Raw genomic sequence first — 24,889 nt, 5'->3', positions numbered from 1 at the left:
CATTACCTGGGTGTGTTCTCCTGCTAGGAAGTGTCTGTCCGTGGCAGCACCCAGTGGTACACGCCCCATTTATGAACTCAGCTTCAGTATAGGCCACTGAACCTAGCGGGGGAAGGATCCCAGTGGTCGGGCTCCAGCCTGAAGAAGCCCCTGGACCCTGAGCCGGGCAAGCCCGAGTCAGCTGACCTGGGCCTGCTGTGGGTTTTAATTGTACTAATTGTTTTTTAATAGAATACACTTGGTGTCAAAAATCACAGCTTTCCTCATCAGGGAATCAGCTGTAGTCCCTCCACGTGAGAGGTAGGGCAGAGTCCTGCTATACTCATGAGGTCGGAACTGACAACTGCCCCTGCCAAGGACCTAGGGGAAGAACTTGGCCAGCTCCTTGGACAGCTGTGGTTGTCAGGAAATCCAGCTAGGCAGATTCAGAGTGGTAAGCCGTGTTAGTCTGTATCAGCAAAAAGAATGAGGAGGACTTGTGGCACCTTAGAGACTAACAAATTTATTTGAGCATAAGCTTTCGTGGTCTAAAACACACTTCATTGGATGCATGCAGTGGAAAATACAGTAGGAAGAGATGTTATACACAGAGAGAACATGAAACAATGGGTGTTGCCATATCCACTTTAACGAGAGTGATCAGTTAAAGTGAGCTATTATCAGCAGGAGAAAAAAAAAAACCTTTGTAGTGATGGTTACGATGGGACCATTTCTGACTGTTGACAAGAAGGTGTGAGTAACAGTAGGGGCAAAAATAAGTATGGGGAAATAGTTTTACTTAGTGTAATGCCCATCCACTCCCGGTCTTATTCAAGGCCTAATTTAATTGTGTCCAGTTTACAAATTAATTCCAATTCAACAGTTTTCATTGGAGTCTGTTTTTGAAGTTTTTTGTTGTAGTATTGCTACTTTTATGTCTGTAATCGAGTGACCAGGGAGGACTAAGTGTTCTCCAACTGCCAAACCGGACAGTCTCTACCTAAAAGAATAAGGACACAAATCAGAAGTCAAGAATTATAACAGTCAAAAACCCGGGCCCAGTTGCATCCCCCTGAATGTTATTCCATTCCCCTGGCAGGACCGCACCCCACAATGTTTGGACATCTGACCTAGATAATCATGCAACAATAGGGGAAACTGAGGTATACACAATATGCATACAAAATGTTCAGAAAATTCTCATTCATCACAGGGGTGTCAGTGGGGTCTGAGCTTGGCATCAGCACAGGGAAAGTGGGAGATTTCCCTTTAGAAAATTGAACTGCAAAACGTTCCCTGTGTTCCAGCAAAAGCCTCTCATGTATCCCTTAATCCTCTCCTCATGAAAATCTCCACCCTGCCTGGCACACAGAGACCCCCTCCCTTCAATGCAGATTTTTAACTTTTCTTACTTTTCCTTGGGTTGTACAAACATTTTTTTCCATCAAAATGCTCAAGGGCTTTAAAATGAGAATAAGAGAACAACCAAATCAAAACCAAAGAAACCGCTATCACCTCCCCACCACACACAACTTGGGTCTGAATTTTTCGACTGAAATTTGGAGGCAATAAAACTCAGACTACTATTGTCCAGAAAACAAACCTAAACTTCCCATGTAGTACCTAGGACCTCTATTACTGAACCATCAATGCTTCAGCTCCTTTGTGAGATTTCCAGCTGCCCAATGCTGCTGCTATTCCAGGGGAACAACTCCTGATTCCAGGTAAGCATTTATCTCAGCCCCATTCTGTGTATAAAGGTTTCTTAGGAAAGGGCAGTGAATGGTTTCTAGGGTCCAGTGCTCCTCATTCAAATCAACCTAGAACCCAAGAATACTTTCCCTTTCCAGGTTGTGGGAGGGGAGACATTTAAAAGAACCCTCTGAGCTATATCACGTGGCTAAGTAATGAGAAAAGCCTTATATTCCCCCCTCTGCTTGGGTGCTCGGTTTACCCTCCTGAAAGCATGTCCATGTAGTGTCCTATGGTCATCCCTAACCGTTGATGCTGCTTCTTCCTATAAAATGTGAAAGGAGAGGAGGCGGTGCAGGAGCCTTCTGGGGACACAGATCTGAGGCTTTGGGAGAGACAGATTGTCCTGAGACATCAGAGTGCTGTAAACCATGCAGCCACCACCTAAATAAGGGGCCTGGTCCAGCCGTGAGTCTGGGCTACCGGGATCCCTCCCACAGAGCCGGGTGCCCACAGATTACAGCCTGAAAATAGGCATGGGAAACTAACTCCTAATCTCCCTGACAGGACTTCCCCTAGACCAAATGGCACCCCAGGCAACAAGCATCTTCGTGCCCCCCACCACCCCCACTCCATATGTTAAACATTGAATACTTATTTTTTATTGCATTTGTAGCTCATTTTGTGATTTTGATGCACAATTTGGTTGCATGATTTTCTGTATCATATAAGACAATAACTTTGCATGCTAGGATCTGTTAATCTGTATTTATTCATCCCATATATAAGCAAATAAAAAATTCATTTCCTTTAGCATATAGAACTTTTTATTTTAAACAGTATCTGAAATGTACTAACATCTAGAAATCGAACTGGCATCACCACAGGTTGGACCGATATAAATATCGTTAGAGTAAAAGACAGCTTTAGAATGTTAACCGTAGGCCTTTAGTTCAAAATCACTTTTCTCTCCTTTCCCTCATGAACTGAAGTACAGCATTAGAGAGAGCCAAGCACTGGTCAATGACATTTTCAAGTGTTAAAATAGCAAGTGATGGTCACTCTTGCATTGGCCACTGTTGGTTGGATATATGTTTTATTGGAATAGCCTTCAAGGTGAGAAGCAGCAGGCCAAAAGAAGCCCTCAGGTACTGAAGTAGCTCAGCTGGGAGGCACGTTAGAAATGAAGATCTAGATGTCCCTTGTTCAATCCCAGCTTCGGCATGCTCTTTCATCCCTCATTTGTGCAGGGGTGGGCTGTTTTCTGGAAACACAGTGGTGCATTCACCCAACACGAAATCCCTCATTTCGGGCTTCGCTGCAGGAAAAGACAGCATTGTTTTTTTCTGCATCCAGTTGGCCCACCTGACCTTCTTTCTTCTCTTGCTTTTTCTCAGGAAGGGGAAGAAAAAGAAGCTCTCCTTCAAGCTGGATTCACAAGGGTGATGTAAGGATGACTTTGGTTCGTTCTGCCAAAGCCAGGGGAGGTGCGGTTGGCTGCTGGGAAGTAGAATCCTGTGCCTCCCTCTTGCCTTCCCAGGGATGGCTATTTGCAGTCCAGGAGAAGAAGGGGAGTTCTGGGTGGAAGGAAGACAAGCAAAGCTGAGTCCGAGTGAGCCTGAGCCAGCACTCTTTTCTGTCCAATCTGGGTGTGTGATGATGGGCTTGAGAGGCTCCCTGCCACCCGTGGGGCAGTGAAAACCACTTCTCCTTTGTGGCCTAACTGGGGGCATGATTGACGGTTTTGGAGGTGGGGGTTGGGCTGGCTATGAGCAACTGGGATCCAGGAAGCCCTCGCCTGCGCCGAACCCATGGAGGTGTGGTTGGCTGCTGGGAAGTAGAATCCTGTGCCTGCCTCTTGGAGAAGAAGTGGGGTTGTGGATGGAAGGAAAAGAAGCAATGGTGAGTCCGAGTGGGTTCCTTTCTGGCCAAGAGGGTGTGCTGTAGCAGTCTTGGGAGTTGCCTGCAAGCCGTCGGTGGACTTGTTCCAGTGAGAACCACTGCTCCTTTCTGGCCAACTTGGGGACACCATTGATGGCTTGGGTGTGGGGGGTGGGGGGCTGGCTGTGAGTGAATGGGATATAGGAAGCCCCAGCCTGCTCCTCCAGGAGCCAAGTCTTCCCCTCCTCTCCTGCCTTGGGGAGCCCAGCCTTAAGCCTGCCCAGCATATGCTGCAGCTCAAGCATTAAGCCTTCCTGTGTGGTCTGTGTTAGGGGGCTTATTCCTTCACCCACTTACTTCCCTGGTCCTTCTCGCATGAACAGAGAGCAACAATACCCGAAGTCCAAAGGTGCAAACAATTTGATGTTTATTGGGGTGAACTTCCAGCAAGCATGATTCCTGTTTCCTTCCTTAGTGTCCCCCTTCCCAGCTCTGACACCACAGAGCCTTACATCTGTGTCCCTGTTCCCATTCCTGCCCTTCAGCCAAACATGATTCCAGTTTCCCCACCCCCATTCCCTGTTCCCATTTCCCCCCTTTAGCAAAACATGGTTCCAGTTTCCCCACCCCCATTCCCTGTTCCCATTTCCACCACTCCAGTTCCTGATTGACTGCAGACTATATAGTAAAACTTGAGTTCTGCTTAGCTATACCTTAACCAATCATTTTACTGACATTTAACTAACCAATCCTAACACATTGTAACATTATTATTTAACCAATTATATCCCACCACCTTAATTAGTTTACACAAAGCAAAATTAATTATACAGCAGACAGAAACAATCACAGAACCAGACAGAGATGATACGGACAAACAATAGGGAAATGGGGACTACAGTGATAGAACAAACACAGAAATGAGGATTTCACATCCCAGCTATTGATAAGTGAGTTCTTGCCAGACAGGATGCTATTAAACTAAGTTGCCTTTTACATCTTCTAGGCACTTCCCTTTCTCTGGAGGCGCTAGGCATTATCAGGACAGGATTGTATCCTAACAGCCCAATAGCCACCTTATTTCAATGTGACTAGTTTTGGAATGTGAAGATGTGACCGTTCGCTTCCCAGCTTAGGCTGCCTCTGCTGCTTAGCCAAAGAACCCCTCCATGCACCACTGCCTGCCGCCACTACCCCACAGTTCCCATTGGCCACAGTTTCCTGGCCAATGAGGAGCGGCAAAATTGGTACTTGGGGCAGAGGCAGCGCATGGATACTCCCCCCCGAGGCGATGCCCAGGACATTCTAGCCACTTCTGGGAGTGGCACAGAGGGATGGAGCAGAGTTTGAAGGGAGCCACCTTAGTGCTGCTGGCACATCTCTGCACACCCATTGGTGGAAGGGGAGCAGAGGGCCTCCATGCACTGCCTCCCTCCGCTCCCCCCAGCCAGAGGTGTGCAGAGATGTTTGTAGGTGGAAATGCAGTCCCCCAACATATGGGCATAACTTTTCCAGAGCATAGACAATGGGGTAACATTCTTTTTCATTGACTGACCAGTTGTTTTCCCTCTCAGACAATTTTTCACTGAGAAACACTACAGGGTGGAATTCTTGATCCGGTCCTTCCTGCATTAAAACTGCTCCCACACCAAGCTTGGACACATCTGTGGTTACTAGGAACGGTTTCTCAAAGTCTGTGGCCCTTAGTACAGGGTCAGACATGAGCATCGCTTTAAGCTGTTAAAGGCCTTCTGACACTCTTTGGTCCACTGAACGGCATTTGGCTGTTTCTTTTTGGTGAGGTCTGTCAGTGGGGTGGTGATTTGGCTGTATTGCAGTACAAATCATCTGTAATAACCGGCCAAGCCTAAAAAGGATTGAACCCGTTTCTTTGACTTTTGGACAGGCCACTTTTGGATAGCATCCACTTTGGCCTGTAGGGGTTTGATAGTTCCTTGACCCACCTGGTGTCCAAGGTAAGTCACTTTGTTTAGGCCTATTTGACACTTCTTAGTCTTAACAGTTAGTCCTGCCTCCCTTATGCGCTTGAAGACTTTTTGTAGATGTTCCAGGTGTTCTGCCCAGGAATCCGAAAATATGGCCACATCGTCAAGGTAGGTGACTGCATATTCCCCTGATCCCGCTAGGAGACCATCTACAAGTCTTTGGAAGGTGGCGGGTGCATTCCGCAGCCCAAAAGGGAATACATTAAATTCATACAGCCCAACATGTGTGGTGAAGGCTGACCTTTCTTTAGCAGATTCATCTAGCGGTACCTGCCAGTACCCTTGGTTAAGTCCAAGCTAGAGATGAACTGGGCCCATCCCAGTTTCTCTAATAGTTCATCTGTGCATGGCATTGGATAGTTGTCTGGGCGAGTTACAGCATTTAGCTTACGGTAGTCCACGCAAAAAAATATCTCCCCATCTGGGGAAAAATATCTTCCCCATTTGGGAACTAGAACCACTGGAGACGCCCATGCACTGCCAGAGGGGTGGATTACACCCATCTGTAACATATCCAGGATCTCCCGTTCTATAGCAGTTTTAGCCTGAGGAGACATCCAGTAAGGTTGGACTATAATTGGGTGAGCATTACCTGTGTCAATGGAGTGGTATGCCCGTTCAGTCAGTCCTGGGGTGGCTGAGAATGTCGGCACATAGCTAGTGCACAGCTCCTGGACCTGCTGTCACTGCATATGCCCGAGGATCATGGAGAGGTTCACCTCTTCCATGCCACTAGCACTCTTCCCTTCATAGTAGACACCTTCAGGCCACTCAGCGTCATCTCCTCCCTGGGCTGTAAACTGACAAACTTTTAATTCTCTGGAATAAAGGGCTTTAGAGAATTAATATGGTATACTTTAGGCTTTAGGTTGGAGGTGGGGAATGCTATGAGATAATTAACAACTCCCAGGTGCTCCTGGACCTTGAATGGCCCTTCCCACGACGCTTCCATTTTATGGACCTTTAAGACCATGACCTGGTCTCCTACTTTGAAGGAACACTCTCTGGCATGTTTATCATACCAGGCTTTTGCTCTTTTGAGCATCCTGTAGGTTTTCTTTAGCAAGGGCTAGAGAGGTTCGGAGGGTGTTTTGTAGGTTGGTTACAAAGTCCAGAATGTTAGTTCCTGGAGAAGGTGTAAATCCCTCCCATTGCTGCTTCACCAACTGTAACGGCCCCTTAACCTTGCGGCCACATACAGGTTCAAATGGTGAAAACCCTAAACTGGGATGTGGTACAGCTCTCTAGGCAAAGAGCAACTGCTGCAACACTAGGTCCCAGTCATTGGAGTGCTCATTTACGAATTTATGTATCACGGCCCCCAAAGTTCCATTAAACTTCTCCACCATGCCATTTATTTGATGGTGGTAAGGAATGACAACCAAGTGATTTACCCCATGAGCTTCCCAAAGGCTTTCCATAGTTCCTGCCAGGAAATTAGTTCTTGTATCTGTGAGGATGTCAGAGGGCCAATCTACCCTGGCAAAAATGGCTGCTAGTGCCTGGCACACACTTTTAGCCCTGGTGTTGCTTAAAGCTACTGCTTCCGGCCATCTGGTGGCAAAATCCATGAAAGTCAGTATGTACTGCTTTCCTCTGGGTGTCTTTTTCAGTAAAAGGACCCAGAATATCCACAGCTACTCGCTGAAATGGAACTTCAATGATGGGCAGTGGCTGGAGAGGGGCTTTGACCTGGTCTTGGGGTTTTCCCACTTTTTGGCATACCTCACAAGACCGGACATAGGTAGAAACATCGTTGCCCATTCCCTCCTATTGGAATGATCTGTCCAACCAGTCTTTGGTCCTGTTCACCCCAGCCACTAGGAGATCGTGGGCTAAGCTCAAGAGCTTGACACAGTACTTAGTTGGAACTACCAACTGTCTCTGAGGATGCCAGTCTTCCTGGTGTCCAGCAGAAAAAGTTTCCTTGTATAAAAGTCGTCTTTCTACAACAAACCTGGATCGATTAGAAGAGCTGAGAGGTGGTGGGTTGCTCCGTGCCACTGCCCAAGCTCTCTGGAGGCTTTCATCTACTTCCTGTTCAGCCTGGAACTGTTCCCTTGATGCTGGAGACATCAGTTCCTCATTGGATTGTGGACCTATGCTTGGTCCCTCTGGAAGCGATGTAGGGAACGGGGCTGTTTCTGACTGTGAACCACTCTCCTCTGGTGCACTATGTTGGGGTTCAGGCTCCGGCTGAGCCTCTTGTGTAGGGTTATCGGCTGCTGCCGGTTCAGGTTTGGTGGGGCCCTCTGGGGTTGGGATGTCAAGTATTGGATTCAGTGCTGGCAATGGGTCTGGTGCTGGTTGTTCTGCCAGTTCTGGTTCTGGAACTGGCTCTGTCTGGGTCTCAGGGACTGGATCCACTACTGCTGTTGCAGACATTGGCCTGGGGTCCGGGTCCATCACCTCTGACCGGGTCCTGGTAGAAGTTTCCAGAACAGCGCTAGGCATGATGGCTGGTTTAGTCTGGCTGCGGGTGACCATTCCCACCCTCTTGGCTGACTTCACAGGATTGGCCAAGTCTTCCCTCAACAGCATGGGGATAGGAGAATCATCATAGACTGCAAAAGTCCACGTTCCTGACCAGCCCTTGTACTGGACAGGCAACTTGGCTGTAGGCAAATTGAAAGAGTTGGATTTGAAGGGTTGAATCATCACTTGGATCTCTGGGTTGATTAAATTGGGGTCCACTAAGGAAGCATAGATAGTGACACCTGTGCTCCAGTGTCCCTCCACGCGTTGACCTTCCTCCCACCCACACTCACAGTTTCCCTCCGCTCCAAGGGTACTGGGAGGTATTTGGGACTGAGGACCTCTCGTGTGATTCCAGTGCAATGAACTGTAATCGGTTGGGGTTCTTGGGGCAGTTGGCCTTCACATGGCCCGGCTCGTTACATTTAAAGCATCGTCCAGCTGACTGGTCACTGGGGCGAGGTGGGTTGCTGGAGAATGGTGTAGCGGGACGATAAGGTGGCTAGAGGGTTCCTTGGCTGGTAGATGGGGCCTTGGGCGGCCCCCGGTAGTAGGGGGTGGTCTGAGGTTGTCCCTTCTGGTATCCGCTCCAACTGCGACCAGTTTTTTTCTTTTCTGCCACCTCCACCCATTTGGCTCCAATCTCCCCCACCTCGATTACAGTTTTGGGCTTCCCATCTAGGATGTATCTTTCTATTTCCTCAGGAACACCCTCTAAGAACTGTTCCATTTGCATTAGGAAGGGCAAATCTGCTGGAGATTTAACACTTGATCCTGATAGCCAGGCATCCCAATGTTTCACAATGTGGTAGGCATGTCGGGTAAATGATATGTCTGGTTTTCACTTTAGGGCTCTGAACCGCCAACGGGAACACTTGGGTGTTAGCCCCTTTCTGACTCTCACCTTGGTTTTAAACAGTTCATACTGGTTCATGTGTTCCTTAGTCATTTCAGCTGCCACCTCAGCTAAGGGTCCACTGAGCTGTGGCCTCAGCTCTACTATGTATTGGTCTGTAGAGATGCTGTACCCAAGGCAAGCCCTTTCGAAGTTTTCTAAGAAGGCCTCGGTATCATCGCCTGCCTTGTAGGTGGGGAACTTTCTGGGATGGGAAGTGGTACCTGGAGAAGGATTGCTAGGGTTTGTTGGTATATTCTCCTGAGCCTTTGCCTTCTCCATCTCCAGTGCATGCTTCCTCTCTTTTTCCTTCTCCTCCTCCACATGCTTCCTCTCTTTTTCCTTCTCCATTTCTTTGTCCTTGGCCTCCATTGCTCTCCTATGGGCAGCCACTTGATGTTGTTCTGCCTCTTTCACTGCCTCCATTCTGGCTAACTCCAATTTGTGCAGCGTCTTGGTTTCTGTCATCTTTACCTCTCTGTTTTTTACTAACTTTACACCCGAGGGTTAGAAATAAAAGAAACAAAACTTGGCTTGTAAAATTTTGCTGTGCTGTAATAGGATACCTATACTCTCTGATAGTGATTGTCAGCCTACAGAAAAATCCCCCCCCCCCCCCAAAAAAAAACCCTAACACCTTTGGCTCCAGGCAAATAGGCAGAAAACCCCTCTAGTTGCTCTTAGGGAAAAAAAAAACTTCAGGTCTGTGAAGACTGGTGAATTTCCCTGCAGGAGATTAACTATCCTGCCTTTATGTAGAGAAAACTCCAGCTCACAAAGGACAATTCCCTTTTGTCTCTGCTCTGGCCCCAAAGCAGAGAGAAAGACTCCAACTACTTCCAGTTGGAAACCTGCTTTCCAGCAGCCCAAAGGAAAAAAAATTCCTTTTTAAAATCTATGTTTCTGGTTCAAAAAAAATCTCAAATTGATCTCAAAATGATTTCAAGTTAATCCCACCACTCTGCCATCATGTCAAGGTTCCTTCCCCACTCTGATCTAGGGTACAGATGTGGGGACCTGCATGAAAACCTCCTAAGTTTACTTTTACCAGCTTAGGTTAAAATTTCCCCAAGGTACAAACTATTTTACCCTTTCCCCTTGGACTTCCACTGCCACCACCAAATGTTTAACTGGTTACTGGGAAAGAGTTTTTTGGAAACGTCTTTCCCCCCCAAATCCTCACCAAAACCTTGCACCCCCCTGCCTGGGGAAGGCTTGATAAAAATCCTCACCAATTTGCATAGGTGACCACAGACCCAAACCCTTGGATCTTAAGAACAATGAAAAAAGCATTCAATTTTTTACAAGAAGAATTTTAATATAAGAAAAGGTAAAAAGAATCCTCTCTGTAAAATCAGGATGGTAAATACCTTACAGGGTAATTAGATTCAAAACATAGAGAATCCCTCTAGGCAAAACCTTAAGTTACAAAAAGACACAAAGACAGGAATATCCATTCTATTCAGCACAACTTATTTTCTCAACCATTTAAAGAAATCATAATCTAACGCATATCTAGCTAGATTACTTACTAAGTTCTAAGACTCCATTCCTGTTCTGTCCCCAGCAAAAGCATCACACAGACAGACCCAGACCCTTTGTTTCTCCCCCCACCACTCCAGCTTTGAAAGTATCTTGTCTCCTCATTGGTCATTGTGGTCAGGTGCCAGTGAGGTTATCCTAACTTCTTAACCTTTTTCAGGTGCAAGGGTTTTTCCTCTGACCAGGATGGATTTTAAAGGTGTTTACCCTTCCCTTTATATTTATGACATGTGCCATGGCTGACAAAAACATCTCAGACAGAGAAGCGAGAGGCCAAAAAGGTGCCCTGCTGGTGCCGAAGTAGCTCAGTGGGGAGAGTGTTAGAATGAAGATGTAGAAGTTCCCTGGTTCAGTCCCAGGCTTTGACATGTTCTTTGATCCCTTTGTGTGCAGAGGTGGGGTCTGTTTTCTGGAAGCACAGCTTTACTGGCCATGAGTCCCTCATTTCAGGCTCCCCAGTAGGAAAAGACAGTGTGGGCTTGTGAACAAGTTAGACCACCAGAGCTTTCTTTCTTCTCTTGTTCTTTCCCAGCAAGGGGAAGAAAAAGAAGCTCTCCTTCAAGCTGAAGTCAAAAGAGCAATGTAAAGATGACTTCCTGAGCTCTGGTTCCAGGCCTTTGCTCTACCAGCTGACCTATTGAAGGGCTGCCACCACTTTCTCCAGGTCGCCCCATCGGAGTGTGTCAGGGCGAGCGCCAGCCAAGTGGTTGGAATTTGAAGGGAGGGGCAGAGCACAGTGACAGAGTTTCTGTAGTGTAGTGGTTATCATGTTTGCATAACATGCAAAAGGCCCCCCGTTCAAAACCAGACAGAAACATGATGGTTTACATTTCCCAGCTCCCCTAGCTGTCCAGCAACATGCTCCTCCTTCTGCCACTGGCCTGTCCCTGGGATAACCCCGACCCCTGCAGGACAGAGGGTGGTGAAATGATCTGAGAAAGCACCCTGGTGCCAGCTGGGGAAAGCTAGACAATCTGCGCCAGTCACCTTTTGTAGCCTTGTGGCTTGGCCTCCTCTGCCCTTGGAGGTTGGCCTATGGAGGCTTGCTCTTCCTTCTGATCTCTTTTGCGTGACTTGCCAAAGGAGGAAGTGAGGCAGGAATGGGGCAAAAGAGGAAAGTCATGCTGAGGAAGGCAGGGCAGAAACTAAGTACCTCAGTATGTCTAGGTGGGGTTAGTAGAGTGCCACCATTCATTCTGACAAAGCCTGGGGTGGGGGAGGTGGTTGGCTCTTGGCTTCCCAGGGATGGCTACTTGGAGCCCAGGAGAAAAAGCAGGGTTCTGGGTGGAAGGAAAATAAGCAATAGTGAATCCGAATGGGCTTCTCTCTGGCCAAGATGGTGTGCTGAGGTTGGCTTGGGAGTTGCCTGTGAGCCATGTGTGGACTTGTTCCAGTGAGAACCGCTGCTTCTTTCTGGCTGACCTGGGGGTGCCAGTGACAGCTTTCGAGAGGTCAGGTGCTGGCTTGAGTGAATGCAATATAGGAAACCCCAACCTGCCTCTCCGGGTCAAGTCCACTGTTTGTCTCCTGCGTTGTGACATCCAGATTTAAATGTTCCTAACATGTGCTGTGGCATGTGTATTAAGCCTTCCTGGTTGGCCCAGTCATTGCCAAGGTAGCTCACCTGGGATTGCATTATATTGATGATCTGAATGTTTCTGGCTCGATGCCAGGCTTTAGCACACCCCTTCACTCTGTGCATGTAGTCCTGGGCTTTCTTCTGGGTGTGCAGCTATTCCTCGAACTCATGAGTTTTCCTAATTTCAGAGGCAACACTTGCAGAGGATGGTATGTGGGGTCATGAGCCCCACCTGGATTAGCCCTCCCTGCTACATCATGTGGTGCCACCAGGCTCTCTCCCTGCACAGCAGCTGCCGGAGGGGTAAGTGGAGAGGAGCTGCCTTTCCTGCTTCCTTCCCCTGCATTGTTCACACCTGGGAGGGGACGTTGATCGTAAGGGGGTGGGACCGAACCTTGAAATTGTGCCCCCCTCACCTCTTTCGGCAGACACCAGTTGTCTGTGCCTGATTTCCATTTCCTCAGCCAGAGGAAAAAGTGGTATTCTGCACCTGAGTGGCCAGCCCTTACTTTCTTTCTCATGAAGGGGAGGAAAAAAGAATCGCTTTTTTAAATCCCCATCCTACCGTTGACCGAGGTGTGACTTTCTGAGTTCCTGCTACAGTGGAGGATTCAGAGTTAGTGGGGCCCTGTGCACAGCTTCATTTTCAGGGGGCTCCCCTGGGGACCCATCCAAGAAAAAGAACATTCTCTCCTTTCTTAACTTCCTCCTCCTCCTATATTATAAGTCGTGGGAAGTAAATGAACATGAAGTGAGGTACCTTTATTGGGGCAGGAGATGGGGGGTAGGAGGCGTGGTGGAGGTCAGGCTCTGGGAGGAAGTTTGGGTGGTGGGTGCAGGCTCTGGGCTAGGACAGGGGGTTGGGAGTGTGGGAAGGGGTGAGGAGCGTGCGCTCTGGGAGGAAGTTTGGGTGGTGGGTGCGGGCTCTGGGCTGGGCAGGGGGTTGGGGTGAAGGAGGGGTGGCGCTTACCTCCAGCAGTGCAGCTCCCAAAGTGACCGGCGCACACAACCCTCCAGCAGCAGCTCCTATGTGGGTGGCACCGGGGGGGGGGGTCTCCATGCACCACTGCCTACAAACGCTGCCCCCACAGCTCCCATTGGCCACAGTTCCTGGCCAATGAGAGCTGCAAAATTGGTACTCGGGGCAGAGGCAGCGCATGGAGACTCCCCCCGTGGCGATGCCGGGACATTCCAGCCACTTCTGGGAGTGGCACAGAGGGATGGAGGCAGAGTGGGAAGGGAGCCACCTTAGTGCTGCTGGCACATCTCTGCACACCCATTGGTGGAAGGGGAGCAGAGGGCCTCCATGCACTGTGTGGGGTGGGTGCAGTGCATGTAGCTGCCTCCCTCCCCTCCCCCCTAGCCAGAGGTGTGCAGAGATGTGCCAGCACCAGCCCCTTCCAGGAGTGGCCTGGGGCCACCGGCATGGCATGCAGGCAGCCTGCCTGCCTAAGTCCTGCTGCGCCACTGGCCGGGACTCGGGGCCAGGTTGTCAGATGAGATTTGTCCTCCATTTTAGAGTCCCCCATCAGGCCCGTTGCCACCACATGGTTTATTTCATGGTAAATCTGCTCCTGGCCTGCTACAGGCCTCCGCTCTACCATCTAAACCAGTGGTCCCCAACCTTTCTGTGGGAATAACTTATTCCTATTCCCAGAGTACTGTGACGGGCACCAGACACTCCACCGCCAAATGGCACCGAGAAATCGCAACGCATTTTGGCAGGCGGTTCTCTGGCGCTCGCTGTTGGCATTTCAGCGGCACTGTGTCCAGCGGGTGCACACAACTGCCCCAGCAGGCGCCATTGTGCCCCCACCACCTTGGGGACCCCTGATGTAAGCTATTGAAGGGAAGCTAATTGGCAATTGCTACTGCCTATTCTTCCAAGTTAACCGATCCATGCACAGTTTTGCAGCAGTAACACGCTGGGCCAGTAATTCAGAGGTCGATGGACTGACACCATTCTCTGCTAGCAACAGGCCCCCTTATTTTTCTTCTGGATCTTCAAGCATGGCAGGGGCCTGCACAGTAACAAGAGCCTGGCCCCTGAGGTCAGGGACCTGCTGAGGCTCCATCCTGCTAGGAAGGTCCCCAGCACTTCACGCTGGCTGGGCTGAAGTCAAAGGGCACTGCCATGGGAGGTAAGTGCCTCATTTCCTGGCCTGAGCATCAATGTTTCTTTGTTCCCTTTTCCTACCCAGAGAGACAGGCAGCTGCTGTGAGGACACGTGAGCGAGGCTCTCAGGATATTGGTCAGTTAGGTCTGGCTGGCAGGGGAAAGAACAAAGCCTTCCATCTCAGCCTGGCATTGGCCACATTGCTCTGCCCTCAGCCAGCCATGGGAGGAGGGACTGTGGCTGTAGCTGAGGATTGGGCCACATGGCCATGCTTCCTTGGCAGGGTATGCCACAGGCAAAGAGCTGGGCACAGTCTACATAGTATCAGGTGGAAGGAAGATGGAGCTTGTGCATCTCATGCGTTTCTCCCTCGCTACTCCGGCAGAGTCAGGAGGGGAACGACAAGGGCCCAGCTGAAGATTTTGGCCTTGGACTGGAGGATTAAGCCTGTGGCCTTGGCACTGCTGCTCGGACATGGGGTTTTGTGGCGCTGCCCCCATGGTCGCCTGTCCACTAGGTCAACACTTTGAAGCTAAGGGGACCAGCTTGGAGGCAGCAGAAGGGGACATTTGCGGTAGCCAGCAGTTCTCAAGGAGCATCCGACATCTATGCCTTGAGTGCCGTTCCCCCTCTGGGCATGTCCCAACTTTGTTTCGGTTTGTTAGCATGAAAAGGGGTTTGTTTATGAATCTGACAGTTTTCAAAATCTAACCTTCACTGATACAGGGTGGATAAGCCTGATTTATCCGCACTGAAATTATTGCAGTCTGAGGCCTCTCCATCCTTTTTGTTTGCACAGACCAGTTCGTACCCTGAGTTAGGTATGGATCAGCATGCCCACCATTGATCAGCCCATTTCTCAGGTGCAGCCATGGGCTCCAACAAGTGTGCCCAATATGCAGAAGTTTGGGGGTCTCCAATTTCTGACCAGGATAGAAAGCCCTCTCCCCCACCAATGATTCCCATCACAGTGCTAGTCCACAGACCCACTCCTCTCGGCTCCAGTTTTTAAGAGTGAGGACTTGAGATAGGTTTCTCTTCCAGAAATGCTTTCTCTGCCTCAAGACATAATGCAATTGCAAACAAAAAGGATTCTCTTTTCTTAATCACAGGGGGTTTTTATTCAAAGAAAATCTCCAGAGAGAATCCTCAACATTAATGAAAAGTTGACATTAAGAAACCATGAGTTTCTTTTTTGGGGGGATAATAAACTTGTTTGTACCTTTATTAAATATTAAAATATAGTTATAAGCATGTTGTAGCCAAAGTGTCCAAAATATTACAATATATAATATATCTGGTTTTGCTGCAAAATGTTAAAACTAACCAATTTCAACAGGTTTCTATTGTTGTCGCCCAAGCACAATCAAATATAAAAACTTAATATGCTCAGTGTGTGTGCATAGACCTGTATTTCAACTTCATTTGGCTTTCATTTTATACTATTTTTGTGTGTTATGTTACATTAAAAAGACATGGTGGTTGTTAAAGCTTGTGCTTTCAAACAGTTAACAAAAGTTGAATTGCTATCACAGGGAAATTAAGAAACTTGTGTAAATATCCTGTTATGAACTCATTTGCTAAAACAGAGAACTCAGCAGGGAAGAGAAAATTCCCCTTCTGACAGAAGATTGTTGTGAGTACCTATTTTAGCAGTTAAGCCCTATATTTAGTATAAATAGTTAGTAACATTTAACCAATGTGCCTAATAGGCAGAGATCTCTTTAAGAGACCCATTGGTGGGAGGTAGCAGTGAGCTGTGTTATTGTTAAGCAGTGACCCAGTGAGCTGGGTCATTGTTAATCATAAGAATGGCCATACCGGGTCAGACCAAAGGTCCATCCAGCCCAGTATCCTGTCTGCCACCAGTGGCCAATGCCAGGTGCCCCAGAGGGAGTGAACCTAACAGGTAATGATCAAATGATCTCTCTCCTGCCATCCATCTCCACCCTCTGACAAAAAGAGGCTAGGGACACCATTCCTTACCCATCCTGCCATTAATGGACGCAACCTCCATGAATTTATCTAGTTCTCTTTTAAACCCTGTTATAGTCCTAGCCTTCACAACCTCCTCAGGCAAGGAGTTCCACAGGTTGACTGTGTGCTGTGTGAAGAAGAACTTTCTTTTATTTGTTTTAAACTTGCTGCCCATTAATTTCATTCGGTGACCTCTAGTTCTTATATTATTGGAACAAGTAAATAACTTTTCCTTCTTCACTTTCTCCACACTCATGATTTTATAGACCTCTATCATATCCCCCCTTAGTCTCCTTTTTTCCAAGCTGAAAACTCCTAGCCTCTTTAATCTCTCCTCATATGGGACCCGTTCCAACTCCCTAATCATTTTAGTTGCCCTTCTCTGAACCTTTTCTAATGCCAGTATATCTTTTTTGAGATGAGGAGACCACATCTGTACGCAGTATTCAAGATATGGCCATACCATGGATTTATATAAGGGCAATAAGATATTCTCTGTTTTATTCTCTATCCCTTTTTAAATGATTCCTATCATCCTATTTGCTTTTTTTTGGACTGCTGGTGCACACTGCGTGGATGTCTTCAGAGAACTATCCACGATGACTCCAAGATCTCTTTTCTGATTAGTTGTAGCTAAATTAGCCCCCATCATATTGTATGTATAGTTGGAGTTATTTTTTCCAATGTGCATTACTTTACATTTATCCACTTTAAATGTCATTTTGTTCCCAATCACTTGTGAGATCTTTTTGAAGTTCTTCACAATCTGCTTTGGTCTTAACTATCTTGAGCAGTTTAGTGTTATCTGCAAACTTTGTCACTTTACCCCTTTCTCCAGATCATTTATGAGTAAGTTGAATAGGATTGGTCCATTCTGAAAATTTACCATTTATTCCTATCCTTTGTTCCCTGTCTTTTAACCAGTTCTCAATCCATGAAAGAATCTTCCCTCTCATCCCAGGAGAACTTAATTTACATAACAGCCTTTGGTGAGGGACCTTCTCAAAGGCTTTCTGGAAATATAAATACACTATGTCCACTGGATCCCCCTTGTCCATGTTTGTTGGCCCTTCAAAGAACTCTAAGAGATTAGTAAGACAGGATTTCCCTTTACAGAAACCATGTTGACTTTTGCCTAACAATTTATGTTCTTCTATGTGTCTGACAATTTTATTCTTTACTATTGTTTCAACTAATTTGCCTGGTAATGACATTAGACTTACCGGTCTATAATTGCCGGGATCACCTCTAGAGCCCTTTTTAAATATTGGCATTACATTAGCTATCTTTCAGTCATTGGGTACAGAAGCTGATTTAAAGGACAGGTCACAAACCATAGTTAATAGTTCCACAATTTCACATTTGAGTTCTTTCAGAGCGCTTGGGTGAATGCCATCTGATCCTGGTGACTTGTTACTGTTAAGTTTCTCAATTAATTCCAAAACCTCCTCTAATGACACTTCAATCTGTGACAATTCCTCAGATTTGTCACCTACAAAGGACAGCTCAGGTTTGGGAATCTCCCTAACATCCTCAGCCATGAGGACTGAAGCAAAGAATTAATTTAGTTTCTCCGCAATGACTTTATCATCTTTAAGTGCTCCTTTTGTATCTCGATCGTCCAGGGGCCCCACTGGTTGTGTAGCGGCTTCTTGCTTCTGATGTACTTTAAAAACATTTTGTTATTATCTTCTGAGGTTTTGGCTAGCTGTTCTTCAGACTCCTTTTTTGCTTTTCTTATTAGACTTAATTTGGCAGTGTTTATGCTCCTTTCTATTTACCTCACTAGGATTTGACTTCCACTTTTTAAAAGATGCCTTTTTATCTCTCACTTCTTCTTTTACATGGTTGTTAAGCCACAGTGGTGCTTTTTTAGTTCTTTTACTGTTTTTTTTTTAATTTGGGGGTATACATTTAAGTTGAACCTCTATTATGGTGGCTTTCAAAAGTGTCCATGCAGCTTGCAGGGATTTCACTTTAGTCTCTGTACCTTTTAATTTCTGTTCAACTAACCTCCTCATTTTTGCATGGTTCCCCCTTCTGAAATTAATGCCACAGTGTTGGGCTGCTGAGGTGTTATTCCCACCACAGGAATGTTAAATGTTATTATATTATGGTCACTATTTCCAAGTGGTCCTGTTATAGTTATGACTTGGACCACATCCTGCGCTCCACTCAGGACTAAATTGAGAATTGCCTCTCCCCTTGTGGGTTCCTGTACCAGCTGCTCCAAGAAGCAGTCATTTAAAGTATTGAGAAATTTTGTCTCTGCATTTTATCCCGAGGTGACATGTACCAAGTCAATATGGGATAATTGAAATCCCCCACTATTATTGAGTTCTTTATTTTGGTAGCCTCTCTAATCTCCTTTACAGTGATCCATTTCATCATCACTATCACTGTCCTGGTCATTAATAAGTCCCTTCTGTTATATTCTTATTAGAGCATGGAATTACTACCCATAGAGGTTCTATGGAACATGTGGAGTCATTTAAGATTTTTACTTCATTTGATTCTACATTTTCTTTCACATATAGTGCCACTCCCATGGATTGTCCTCATTCCACCAGGTTTCTGTGATGCCTATTATATCAATATCCTGCTTTAACACAAGGCACTCTAGTTCACCCATCTTATTATTTAGACTTCTAGCATTTGTGTACAAGCACTTTAAAAACTTGTCACTGTTTATTTGTCTGCCCTTTTCTGATGTGTCAGATTCTTTTTTATGTGAATGTTTCTCATCTGATCCAGCCCATACTTTGTCCTCTTCCATCCTCTCCTCCTGACTAAAATCTAGAGAATCTCTATCACTAGACTCTCCTCTAAGAGAAGTCTCTGTCAGATCCACGTGCTCCTCTGCAGCCATCAGCTTCCCCCCCCCCCCATCTCTCAGTTTCAAAACTGCTCTGCAACCTTTTTAATGTGAAGTGCCAGCAGTCTGGATCCACTTTGGTTTAGGTGGAGCCCATCCTTCCTGTATAGGCTCCCTGTAACAGGACACAGACTCACCAACAGCTCCTCCTGGTGGTCATCATGGGGAATTAGCATTGCAGCCTCTGGAGCACCCTCTTCAGGCCGGTGTCTCGCCACCCCTGGCCCCTGTGTCCCTCCCAGACTCCAGTGCCCTTGTCTTGGGTGCTGCCTCCTGGCAGTACCCCCACAGTTCTGGGTCTCCCCCTCCCAGGGGAACCCCCCACCCACTATCCCTACCTCGCCTCAGTCCGAGGCTCCTGCCAGTCGCCAGCTAGCCCCCACTCCCTGGGGCAGACTGCAGTATGAGCCATTCATCACACGCAAGGTTGGGTTTGGACCTGCTGCTTCTGCTTACCCTTGGCTGCCCCTGCAACTGCTGTATCTAATAGACCGTACCAGGCCCTCAGTCTAGGGCTTTCCTTGGGCAGAGCTCCCAGGCCCTCTTGGCCTTTCCCCAGCCCTGCTCCAAACTAGGTCCTGGGTTAAGCCCCTGCAGCCAGGCCCTTCTCTCTCTCAGGCAGCAGGGCTGATTGGGGAAGCAGCCTGAGCTGGGGACCATGCCCCAGTCAGGGCCCAACTGGCTCGATAAAGGCTGTGAGCCATGTACATTGGTCAAACTGGACAGTCTCTACGTAAAAGAATAAATGGACACAAATCAGACGTCAAGAATTATAACATTCAAAAACCAGTCGGAGAACACTTCAATGTCTTCGGTCACTTGATTACAGACCTGAGAGTGGTTATCCTTCAACAAAAAAACTTCAAAAACAGACTCCAGCAAGAGACTGCTGAATTGGAATTAATTTGCAAACTGGATACAATTAACTTAGGCTTGAAAAGAGACTGGGAGTGAATGAGTCATTACACAAAGTAAAACTATTTCCCCATGTTATTTCCCCCCCCCCCCCACTGTTCCTCAGACATTCTTGTTAACTGCTGGAAATGGCCCACCTTGCTTGTCACCATGAAAGGTTTTCCTCCTCTCCCCCCCCCCCCCCGCTGGTGATGGCTCATCTTAAGTGATCACTCTCCTTATAGTGTGTATGATAAAACCCATTGTTTCATGTTCTCTGTGTGTGTATATAAATCTCCCCACTGTATTTGCTACCAAATGCATGCGATGAAGTGAGCTGTAGCTCACGAAATCTTATGCTCAAATAAATTTGTTAGTCTCTAAGGTGCCACAAGTCCTCCTTTTCTTTTTGTCAATCAATTGATTACAATAGAATATATGGATTTTCCATGGGTGGGGGAAAGTGACGGGGTAGGCAGTCCGTCTTCCCCGGATAGGTCTACCAGCAAGACATGATAGCACAGTAGCCAACGGTCAAAGGTTACATAATGTCTCCACCCACGGTCTCAAGTTGACAAATTAACATTTAACATTTAATTAGTACTTTAATAAATGTATTAGTATAAAATATATATGTTGAATTCTGATTTGGGGTCCATAGGAATGAAGTAGCTCTTTTGATTGTCCAACAGGTACATATCTAGGGGTAAAAGCAAAGAAACAGTGAAAGTATATGGCAATAAGATTGTCTTTCAAGTTGTTCATTTGTGTTTTAAGGCAGGCATTGGTCCCTGGGAAAGGGAGGTGGGAGGAGGCCATATCTTATACTGACATGCTTGAAGCTTCCACAAATTCAAGGTTGGATGTGTGGGAAGAACATCTCCCTATAGAAGAAACTAACACAACAGAAACAGGGCTTCTTTGTTCTATTTGCAACTTTGAATAAGACACAATTATTACCCCCAACATCTGGCATTTTGCTGACCAGGCATATCTTAGCAAAAGCAAGGTTATCTTTTGGTTATTCTGCTTTCTCTTAGCTAATCACTGTTTGCTAGGCCTCTGACCTCTTGACTCAAACTCTGGACTTTGGGCCTGTACTCAAATCCGTGTATCAGGTTATTACATCAGCAATGGATTTTAACCCTTCAAACAAATACTCATAATTACAACATTTAGACATGTGAATAAAATCTGAATATTTACAAAAGGTCCTCAGGGAGGGGGATGCACTGCCTGCCTAACTTTAACAGCTTTACCAACATTGTGCTGCTGGCAGATCGTACATTGTTGGCAGTAGTGCTGGGCCACAGAGGAAAAATCCAGTGCAAACCAGTCTCGTTTAACTAAAGCAACCATCCCTACTTCGCTCACATGTGCCACTCTGCCTAGCCTGCTTGATGACCCATTAAGGACCATCAGTGATATAATTGACCCACTGAGAGAAGGCAGACATGCCTTGCAACTCAGCATGGTATGCAGGGACATGCCTATGGACAGAACTGTGAGGTTTTTCCAGGCCATGTGATGGACAGCTTGTTTTTGAAACAAAGAAAGAAAGACCACATGGCAAGAGACTATACAAAGCTGCTGCAGCTCCTCCATCTTGTCTTCAGTCCTGCTTCTTACCTCTGGAGGGACTTCGCTACACTGATGTAAGCAGAGTCAGGATGAGCTCCACCCTGACATCTGGTGGGGAGTTGTGGCAAGTTGTGGAAAAGAACTTCAGGGGCTGATCTTATTTGCATAGTCACACCCACCCTGCCTAGAATGAGCCCATAGCTGCCCAAATGGTCACTTTGGCTACTGTGGGATCCCCAGTTTCTCTGTTATCGGGGCAGGAAGAATAAATTGTTATTATCCTGATTATGTGAATCAAGGACAGAGGAACTGTACTTGGCCTTTTGTTATGATGGAGGGACTTGCCATCAACTAAGTAGCACTTACTAGGTAAGGGACATGGGTTCCAAAACTCAGTGAATTGAGAGGGGTTGGGGGTAGATATTGATACTCTAGTAAGAGCCTTACATGCTAATTGCACTTTCTCCTCTCTCCACTGTAGAATATCAGAGCTAATTTTGAGCCATTAGCAGTCTAGTTGCAGGATGCTGAGCTGAATTCACTTTGGGCCAATGGTGCACCAGCACTGAGGCTCCCCCTACTACAAGCTGAAATCACAAAAGAGCTAAACTTATTAAGAGCTGAAATCAGTGAGTGTTGTGTTAAGTAGTAGGAGAGCCTGAAGATATATTGCAGAGTAGTTTGCGGGATGGCTGGAGTGGCTCATGGGATGGTAAGCAGAGAGGCTCTTGGAGCAGAGCAGTTTGTGGAGATGGCTGGAGCCGCTCATGGGGTGTGTGGCTGGCAGAACGGAGCGGAGCCCCGTGGACAGGTGGGGCAATTGGCTTTGGACCATGTAAGGTGCCCCTTAAAACCCCATCCCCCATCTCCACCCAGGTTGGGAGGTAAAACTTTGAAGATAAACTTTCAAACTCTGGTGCTGCACTGACCAGGGACAGAGACTTTTGGGTTGTTGGACTTCTGGGACTTTGGGTTGCTGGACTCAAGAACCAAAGGGAAAGGACACACCCCAATTTGCTTGGGGTGGGTTTTTTGCTCATGGTTGGTGTTATGAATCCTGTTGGTGGTGTTTCCCCAACATAATGCCACATTTTGTTTCTCTCTGTTATTAAAAGGCTTTTGCTACACTCTGACTCTGTGCTTGCAAGAGGGGAAGTATTGCCTCTTGGAGGTGCCCAGCAGGGGTGATGTATATTTGTCCCAAGTCACTGGATGGGGGTCTCCAGCTGGTTTTGCATTGTGTTATTGGAATGGAACCCCTAGATACTGAACCTGGGCCCTTGTTGCTTCCAACTCTGATGGGCAGAAAGGTTACACTGAAGCACTGAACCAAGGACTGAAAGCCCCATCCCAACTGTGGATGTTCTCCAGAGACTTGATTTGAACCTGCAGTTTATTCTATCACTGCTGCAAGCCTGAACCAAGAACTTTGCCATTACTGTATGTAATTGATTCCATTTAACCAATTCTAGCTCTCACCTGTATCTATTTTCTTTTATGAATAACCCTTTAGATTCTAAAGGATTGGCAACAGCATGATTTGTGGGTAAGATCTGATTTGTATATTGACCTGGATCTGGGTCCTTTGGGATTGAGAGAACCTTTTTTCTTTTACATGGGTATTGGTTTCCATAACCATTTATCCCCTTAACGAGTGGCACTGGTGGTGATACTGGGAAACTGGAGCTTCCACGGGAATTGCTTGTGTGACTTGTGGTTAGCCAGTGGGGTGAGACCAAAGTCTTCTCTGTTTGGCTGGTTTGGTTTGCCTTAGAGGTGGAAAAACCCCACCCTTGAGCTGTAACTGCCCTGCTTGAAGGAATTTGTCCTGAATTGGCGCATTCAGTTGGATCCCACCAGAACCAGCAGCATTACAGGCTGAAAGCAGGTGTGTGTGTGTGCGCGCACATGTCCGTGCTTGGCATGGTCTGTGTCGATTCTTGACCTTGAATGCAGAGCAGCTTTCTCTTTATCTCTAGGCCAAGCTGACTTTTCAAATTAACCCATTCTTTTCCCTCCTCACTTTCAGTCTTAACTAATTGGGGATATAAAGGAGCAGAGGTAGTTGCTTGTGTAGGGAGACATCCGAATGCTTTGCATTTAGTTTTCAAATCCTGTACTTGAGTTTTTAATTTTTCTTGGGAGTTCTTCAGACTCCCCACTTGAGACTCATGGAGTCTCTTTGTGGCTTCCTCCCATCAATAAACAAATTGCTCCCACTGTATGTCAGAGGCTTTTGGTGATGTAAGGGTTCCTCTGAGGTATATGATTTTATCTAGATTGAAGGTACCTTCTAGTGAGAATTGTTAGATGGATTATCATGCTTGTAAAAATTCCAATTTTCTAAATACCTGCAGGTCCTAGGACCATAATGTACATACATGTATTACGCAGGGTGCGGGGGAATTCTTAGACTGTCCGCCCACCCATTTTCCAATCACACAGGGGAGTGCCCTGTCCATTCAACTGCTCATAAGTAAGGGAAGATTTCCACACACTCTGGGGAAGGCAGCCTGTCCGCTAGGTCAGTGGCTCATAAACTAGAGAAAATTCTCACTCTCTCACATCCCAGGGAAAGGGTCCACTGGGTCATGGGTTTCATCAACCAGCAGCTTAAGTCTGGACCTGGTCAGCAGCTCATGAGTAACGGAAAATTCTCCTCTGGGTCATAAGGTTCGGCTGACCTGCCCTTGCTTTCAGAACTCCCGCATGGGGTAGCCCTGGTGTGGCTGGAGTCAGCTTACATCTTAGACCTGGTCAGCGGCTCATACCGCACCCCCCCCATTCATTCTTACACACTCATTCATTCCCCATATCTAGATGCATCTCATTTAACAATAACCTTAATTCTTTACATCCGGACTTAATACAACCTTTCCATTATTTGGGGTGGCAAAAACCCCTCAGCACTGATGCATTAATCTTATTGAGGGCAGCAAAACTATTCCTCAGAACCGCATTAACTAACTTTACTTGAGGGCGGCAACAAATTCCTCAGCACCCCTCTGCATCTGATCTTGTTGCAAAATCAATAAGTTCAGATGGTGTAAGCCCCAAAGAGACAGACAGCCCCATGGGCAGTCCTCCTCCGAGACCCCAGTAGAGACTTCAAAAGGTATCTTACCTCTTGTTTGGCGCCTTGGGGTTCAAAGGGGAATGGTCCGTAGTGACTACCGCTGTCTCAGCCGGGCGTTGCCAGCCGAGTTGCTATGGGGGGGTGAGGGATAGCTCAGTGGTTTGAGCATTGGCCTGCTAAACCCAGGGTTATGAGTTTGATCCTTGAGGGGGCCATTTAGGGATTGGGGCAAAAATTGGGGATTGGTCCTGCTTTGAGCAGGGGGTTGGACTAGATGACCTCCTAAGGTCCCTTCCAACCCTGATAGTCACAGCATGAAA

At 47.0% G+C, this 24,889-nt stretch overlaps 2 protein-coding genes and 1 pseudogene across 2 annotated transcripts in view; 2 read left to right on the top strand and 1 right to left on the bottom strand.

The window, feature by feature from the left end:
• Window positions 1-24,889, top strand: part of LOC119849371 — a 1,398,949-nt pseudogene that overhangs the window by 28,964 nt on the left and 1,345,096 nt on the right.
• LOC119849376 (zinc finger protein 420-like) overlaps window positions 1-24,889 on the bottom strand; it is a 3,142,523-nt gene that overhangs the window by 1,977,775 nt on the left and 1,139,859 nt on the right. The gene's annotated exons all lie outside the window — the stretch shown is intronic.
• Window positions 3,280-16,089, top strand: LOC119849433. The gene is made up of 3 exons (XM_043503888.1): window positions 3,280-3,573; window positions 12,238-12,352; window positions 14,251-16,089. Exons 1-3 carry the CDS (start codon window positions 3,403-3,405, stop codon window positions 14,694-14,696), a joined length of 732 nt encoding a protein of 243 aa, XP_043359823.1. The 5' UTR covers window positions 3,280-3,402; the 3' UTR covers window positions 14,697-16,089.

Source organism: Dermochelys coriacea, chromosome 28 (genome assembly GCF_009764565.3).
Source record: "Dermochelys coriacea isolate rDerCor1 chromosome 28, rDerCor1.pri.v4, whole genome shotgun sequence".
NCBI classification, from domain to species: Eukaryota; Metazoa; Chordata; order Testudines; family Dermochelyidae; genus Dermochelys; species Dermochelys coriacea.
This window is presented reverse-complemented; position numbering and strand designations above follow the sequence as displayed.